This window comes from Nymphaea colorata, chromosome 1, assembly GCF_008831285.2.
Source record: "Nymphaea colorata isolate Beijing-Zhang1983 chromosome 1, ASM883128v2, whole genome shotgun sequence".
NCBI lineage: Eukaryota > Viridiplantae > Streptophyta > Magnoliopsida > Nymphaeales > Nymphaeaceae > Nymphaea > Nymphaea colorata.
This window is the reverse complement of record NC_045138.2, coordinates 12,296,428-12,303,355: the sequence shown is the minus strand read 5'-3', so window position 1 is coordinate 12,303,355 and position 6,928 is coordinate 12,296,428. Positions and strand designations below refer to the sequence as shown.

Here is a 6,928-nt window from a genome sequence, read left to right as displayed (position 1 = left end):
AAGGTTTAGAGCTTTCAATGAACCCAAGCAAATCATAATACAGCAGAGGTAGGAATTGAGATTCCCATAATAGAAAGTTGTCTGCAGTCAACTTGATGTTCAAATATTGTTGTATAGTGGTTGGTGCAGGTAATAAAGGTAGAGTAGTACCTTGCAATGACGTCCTTGTTAGATCTCCGTTTGACGCCATGGTGAACCAAGAAGATGAGGATGCTGGCTTACGAAAAACAAGCACCAACCGAAGGACTTAATATTCAATATCAGATTCAAGCCACCAGACCCAGTAGAAGATGAACTTGAGAAGACAGCGACGAGATCACACACCAATACAAAATTGCAGCAGGGTGACGCCGATTTCCAGTCGATCAAGCTCCAATGCAAGTGCATGCACAAACAACCCAATAAAGTTCAATCAATTTTAGAAGGTTTAAATGACAACGGGAGTCGAAATGATCCACCAGAAAGATGTTAAATCCCAATTCTTAAATAGAAATGGGGAAACAGGGATTCGGTGGATTCGGTTTCAGCCACTACAGGAAGCTTCATAGCAACAGTCGGTTGTTCAAAAATTCGTATCTCCTCAATGTCTGTTCCAAAAATTATAAAACTTTGCAGGGAGAATCCTCAGATGCAAATGATTTTAAAGAGGCCTTGCTCGACCCCTATCATCGCTGGAGCTGACAATGCCGGCCAAATTTTGTAACCTGTTTCCGGTGGATGTATGCTTTGATACCATGATAAAATTCAAGCATAGAAAATATAAGTCACTCATGATTTAACGTGGTTCGGAGTATTGTTCTCCTACATCCACAACGATCCTCTCTCACCTTGTCTCACTAGGTGAGGTTCCACTATTATATATAGGAAAATGCTACATCAAGCCAATCTTGGAAAGATATCTTTCCTTTGGTTTACAAATTGATTGACTCATGCGTTGGGATTTAATTCCCTTTGCAGGTTTGAGAGTTTTCCTTTTCTTGTTGCTGTAATCAAGGGATCGTTGATTTTCATTCTCCTTTTAACTATCTTTCTTTTTAATGAGCACGATTTTGTCTATGTGATGAGTTTCTAGAATCAGCTCAAGATTGGGCGCTCCTTTGATCTGATATGCTAACACCTTTAACATTTGGCAAATAATGCAACTTTGAGACGATTGGTACATTCCACTAATATTTAATGTTTATGATATAGTTCCCTATTAAGATGACAATGAGTCATCGGAGCTGACTTCTCCCAACCAGGGGAGAATGTCCAAATTCTGAAACATTTGTTGGACAGGAAGTTGTTGCTCCAGTGGATCCGATCTCTAGACAAGATGATGAACTCTTACACATCCACAAGGCAAACTAAAGGAAAAAGGAGCGAGCATACAGGCTATTGGGACTTTTCCAGATAATTTACTTTATTAATTCGTTCAGCTGTTGTTCTTTGGACCTTGTGGATCTTTAGTAAGGAGGTCCAAGATCCACTCACTATCCCCTCTTCTTTAAGGAGGAAAAATGCATGTGGGGGAGACTTAGACATTGGCCTTATTCTGTCTTTTTTTGTTTATCTTTAATTGCTTCCTTCAATTACAATTTCGTTCCTTCGTTCATTTCTCATCTTTTTTTCCGTTGCTTCTTTTTCCCGTGGTTGATGGTGGGGATTCGGATCCTATGCATCCTACCCTCTCATCATCATGATGAGATCAATCTTTTAGGGAAGAAGAAAAAGGCTTATAACAAAAAATAAACATAAAGTTTCTAGAAACGTCAAGTTTTGTCGCCATCGGGATATTCTCAAGCAAAGCCAACCAGTTTTTGCGATGACGGAAGATGAAGATAGCGATGAAGAATGAGGACGACATGCGTTGACAAAGAAAGAAGCCTACACTACACAAACGCCCCTCAAACGAGCTCAGAAGGTGGATGCAACTCGAGCGGTGAAAATCTAATTGATCAGACTCAAAAATGATGCTCACCTCATCATCACAATGGATTCGGACATGCGATCTGTGGTGACACTTATTGACGGAGACATGCCGGAGTGTTCTGGGCAAGACAACTTCGCGGGAAAGAAAACATCACGGGAAATGGCTTTGTGCTGCAATATTGCCTAATTAATCATTGGGCACTCACCTGGCAGAAAATGCGTTTCGTTGTGGCGTACCTGAAATTGAAATCTTTATTCACAGGAATGGAAATAGTTCAAAGTTTGATTGACAGATGGAAAGGTCACTGCTCCCAGTTGATCAGATATTCACCAATTGCGATTGCTGTTAGATGCATCACAAATGCTAAAAAGGTGATACGTAGGGAACATGAATACATGTGCTCACTGTAGTTTCAGCTGGAAAATCTGAACAGAAATTGTGTTTGTTTAGCAAATGTCGGTAATCAAAGGTTTGGGTATCCCTTTCATTAAATTTCTGGCCCTCACGATCCTAATGATGAATTTCTGGAAAAATGGTTTGATTCATGTTACGTTATTAGAACGTTTGATGCCGGATGTAGAATAACAAGTAAAATTGTCTCCGCACAAGAAATGTTCGTCTCTTTTACTGTGTTTTTTTACTCATGAAAGAAACGGGGAGCTCTCGGGCTTAGCAACGGTCGAATGGAATTAAAAAGTCTCTGCCTCCAACGGCTATAAAGTTTTCTGTAGACCTTGCAATCAATAAAAAAAATAAGAGGATATCTCTCTCCCTCTCGTTCTGCTAGAAACTAACTGTTGTTCGCAACTGGTTTCAAGTCGCATTTCTTTTCTCTTTCTTTCTCTTCTGTTGGTATCTTTCCGTTTCAAGCTGCAGATCCTTAATTCAAGCTCTACGCCAAGAACAGTCCTCTGGGTGGCCTCATCTTCGATCAATTGGATATCTAAATTTTCTTCCCATTTCTTATCCCCTCTTCTGCTTCCTGGTGTGTTAATTCTTGGAGCGAGAACTCCTTGTTTCCTTTTCGCCGGTCTCTTTTTTCTCTTCTTTTTGCTCGAAAGTTCCTGTTTTCTGCAGTTCTGCTGGTTCTGATGGAAGTCTTGGCCATCGATTGGGACAACATTGACAGCAGATTCATCAGGGACGACGCCTATGAAGGAATCAACGCTCCCAAATGGGTCGATTTCTTGGCCCCTGAGGATCCCACCGACGAGGAGTCCTTCTTCTGCAGGCCCGGTGAGTTATACCCCTCTGTGTGCTTTACCCATTTCCTTGAAATTCATGGAATCATCCATGGACTGGTGTGTAATCCTCGGAGAACATCGATATTGAATGAAGCCGAGTAAGTCGATGGAACTCTTTTGTCGTTTTGGTGCGGGCAGTCCGATCAATGGTTCTCATCTTTATGAAGATTAGGTAACTCTGTTGCCATTCCCTCCCCAAAAGCCGAACAGATAATATTCATCGACTTTTCCCTGAATGGGCTCCATCCAATTTGAAATACAGTAAAGCAAAGCAAATTACAAGAATCTGCGTCGGTTGATCGAGGAAATGATGATATTACAATTTTTCTTGCTTTGATATTCTATCATTTTCGATTAGTTACACATCAGTTCTTGATATAAATTGAAAAACAGTAAGCTGATTCCACACAATAAGCCGATACGAATGATGTTTATTGATTGTTAAGATGGTTTCCCTCCAATTGGTCATAGGTTTCTCATTCAAATGGGAAGAAAACATTAAAAAAAAAAATGTAACGAATGAATCAAATTACTCAAGCTTTTGTTGAGCCTAAGGTATGTAGTTTTGCAATTTTTTACCCACCAGATCCGTGATCATTGATGTAGTAAAACTATATATCGCCATTCGGAAAAATGAAATTCGTTTTTTCTTTTCTTTGAAAGAAAGAAAGAAGGAAGTTCAAAGCTGAAGTTAATGAGATGCATCTGTTAGATATACTTTCAAGCGGAAGTGAACGTGTCGAAGAGATGAAAGTTTCTGCAAATTGAGATGAAATGGGGGAGGCCGAGCCTATTTACAAACAGCTGAAATATGTTATTTATTAAGAGTTTGTACACATTGTTATTGCTTTACAGATTGCCAGCATCCAAAGTCCCTCGCAGATTTCCACTTGCAGAGGTCCTCCAAATTCAAGGTAATCTTCAATCTTCTTTCTTAGCACGGCTTAGACCTGGGGGTGGTGTATATGCAGCAACTCGGTCACATTTACCCAAAAAAGTTTCTTTTTTCTTATTCCGCTGAAATTCGTCGATCTCAGTTACATTTACCCAAAAAAGTTTCTTTTTTCTTATTCCGCTGAAATTCGTCGATGAAGATCGACAACAAAATTAGAACATTTATGTCTTCAAACTTCTTTTATTGACGTCGCAATTTTTTGGGTATATCTTAATACTTCTTACTTGTTTCAGCACGACCGACAAACGCGTGCTTCGCTTGTCAGATCTTCCAGCAAATCGGAGGCAACAACGCCTCTCAGGGAGATGAATGGAAGGTAAAGATTATTCAAAATTTCCCACAAATGTGAAGGACGAACTTTGTTGGAACTAAGGATCGATTGCTTCTTCCGCAGGGAACTGAGATCTAAAAGCAGAGTACTCGTCTCATCGTCCGTGACTTCCCTCGCCGAGCTGAGATCTCCAAAGAAGACAAAGGCACCGTACCAGCCTCCATTTACGGAATCCGAATGCGAGAACAGAAATCCGAACAGCCCTGCTTCCGTGAATCCGGTTCGCAAAGGCAAGTTCACGAATGAATTCAAGGTAGAGAAACAGGTCCAGAGGCAAAATTTGGTTCAGAGACCAGCGGCGGCGATGAAGGAACGAAAGTCGGAAAAGCCAGAGCCTGAAACTCCCAGCAAGACGCCGCCTTTGAGAAGCACTCATTCGGCCCGGAATCTGTTCGCGGGGAGGGACATTCTGAGCCAGATATCGGAGTTCTGCACAGAGTTGAAAAAGCTCGCACTTAACGGGAACCGAGCGGCGGGGCTGCCAGTGAACCCCGAAACGACGAAACCGACGACTCCAAGGAAGGATCGTTCGGGCAAGGAAAGCAACGAGGCCGGGACTGCCGCAGGGTCTTCTACAGCCGAGAATCAGAGGAGGAAGCCCTTGAACTCCTCCAGGTCGTCTCCTCTACATCTTAAAACTACTTGCTCTACTAGGAATTCTTTCCACTGGCAGGGGTATCGACATATCTTTGGATGGGATACACAAACGAACCATTTTTACAATCTGATTTGGTTTGGATTGGATATTCTAACGAACGATTTCTAAAAAATAGGACATGAAAAATATATATATATATATATATATGATTAAGGATTCAGATGTATTTATATATTTGATTGGATTCAGATTATATTTAGTTTTAAATAGATAAATATTTTATATCCAATGCTCTTCCATTTTGAAAAACAGTTCAAAACTCAGATTTGGATTCAGATATCAATATAAAAATTGGATTTAGATCAGATTTAGATTGTGAAATCATATTTCTGATTTAGGTATAACTTTTTTTTGTTCGAATACTTACTCCATTGCTAATATATTTAATGCGCTCCAGGAAAGACCGAGGGGAAAATAGCAGCAAAAAGGCTGAAGGAAAGGCGGGAGGTCACCGGCCAGAATGGAAGATCACCGGGAAAGTAAACGGCGGCAGTAGCAGCAGCAGCAGCAGCAAGGGAGTCCGATCGGCACCCCCGACGCCTCAAAAGTTTCCTCCTCACCCTTCTGCACTCAAGCCACCAATAGCTTCCCCTCTCAAGTCTTCTTCCACCCGCTCAATCTCCATGGTGAGCCAACAGCATATACTTCTTTGACATGCTCACAAGCACATGCACACATATACATGAAATATGCATGAACGGGAAGCTGTTCAAGTCTTCTGCCTTAAATCTGTGGGTGAAAATTGGTCATTCCAATTGAACCTATAATTTGAATTAGTAATTCAAATTGATATTTGATCAATGAATTCATTTGTTTAATTGGAATGACCAATTAATTGGTGGTCGCCTCCTATGTTTTTTCGTATTTCATAGTGCTATTAAATCTATATATTGGAAAAAAAAAAGATCGGAATGTGCGACGAAATACGATGGGGGGGGGGGGGGGGGATGCCACGATATAGTAGAGCGTCTTTGATGCTTCTCTTGGGGTCCTGTTATGTAGAAATGGGTCTCTTTGGATATGGGTCTTGTTTTGTTATTGCTTTCATAATCATTCCTCATTTGGATTAATGCAGGAGGAGAGGATAAGAAGTCTACAAGAGTCGTCGCCAAATGGAAAGATGAGGACCGCAGGTGAGGAGATTGAGGAGGATAAGTTAACAATTTCACCACTGGTAGACCGATCATTAGACCTGTTTTGGTTCTTGAAGCCGTGCTCTCTCCCGTCCCGTAAATAGCTCCAACCCATCAGCTTCCATTTCTTTATTATTTAATTATTCAAATAAGATGTCCTTCAACTGTTACGAAGTAAAATGTTCAAATGTCATTCTTTTTATTAAATGAACCATCAAGTTGAATATATTTTCTCTTTTCATATTTCCTTGGAATCAATGTTGTCCCGTGATTGTTGGGATGCCTTTGAGAAGAAGGCGGGGAATGCGCACAGGTGGATTTGAGGAGTACCAAAAAAAACTACCTGAAGGGGCGGGCTTCAACTTTCTTTCTTGGCTTGATAAGCCAGACTGCGTGATCTCTTTCTAGATCCAAAGGGAACACTGTGTCATGAAGAGCATTATGGTCTTAACTTAATTTTATGCGTGTTAAAGGTTTAGAAATTTATGATAGAGTATCGAGTAACGCTTGTTCTAGGACTGAACTCCTCTGGAAAGTTTTTACATCTTATAGGAGGTGTTTGAGGTGAATTAATTCTAGTTAAAGTGGGGCATTCGGTCCTCTTCCCACCCAGTTTTGCAAAAACTAGGTTTTATAAAAACCAACCTTTTTAATGTGTTTTAGAAACTTTGTTTTTCTTTTGGGTAACACATCTA

General features: G+C 40.6%; 1 protein-coding gene across 2 annotated transcripts; it reads left to right on the top strand.

The window, feature by feature from the left end:
- Positions 1-1,782: 1,782 nt before the first annotated feature.
- On the top strand, positions 1,783-6,476 carry LOC116250993 (uncharacterized). Of its 2 annotated transcripts, XM_031625043.2 has the most exons (7): positions 1,783-2,897; positions 2,990-3,148; positions 4,012-4,070; positions 4,345-4,427; positions 4,506-5,057; positions 5,498-5,726; positions 6,176-6,476. In XM_031625043.2, exons 2-7 carry the CDS (start codon positions 3,004-3,006, stop codon positions 6,335-6,337), a joined length of 1,230 nt encoding a protein of 409 aa, XP_031480903.1. In that variant the 5' UTR covers positions 1,783-2,897; positions 2,990-3,003; the 3' UTR covers positions 6,338-6,476. The 2 variants fall into 2 exon arrangements, with proteins under 2 accessions (XP_031480903.1, XP_031480893.1); XM_031625033.2 differs by having other exon boundaries at positions 1,785-3,148.
- The last annotated feature ends 452 nt before the right edge of the window (positions 6,477-6,928 follow it).

Excerpts from the sequence above, each read along its gene's own strand:
- LOC116250993 (XM_031625043.2), top strand. The coding sequence starts at position 3,004 with ATGGAAGTCTTGGCCATCGATTGGGACAACATTGACAGCAGATTCATC. Across the intron at positions 3,149-4,011 it reads GTCCTTCTTCTGCAGGCCCG|ATTGCCAGCATCCAAAGTCC; the intron begins GTGAGTTATACC and ends ATTGCTTTACAG. Across the intron at positions 5,727-6,175 it reads CCACCCGCTCAATCTCCATG|GAGGAGAGGATAAGAAGTCT; the intron begins GTGAGCCAACAG and ends GGATTAATGCAG.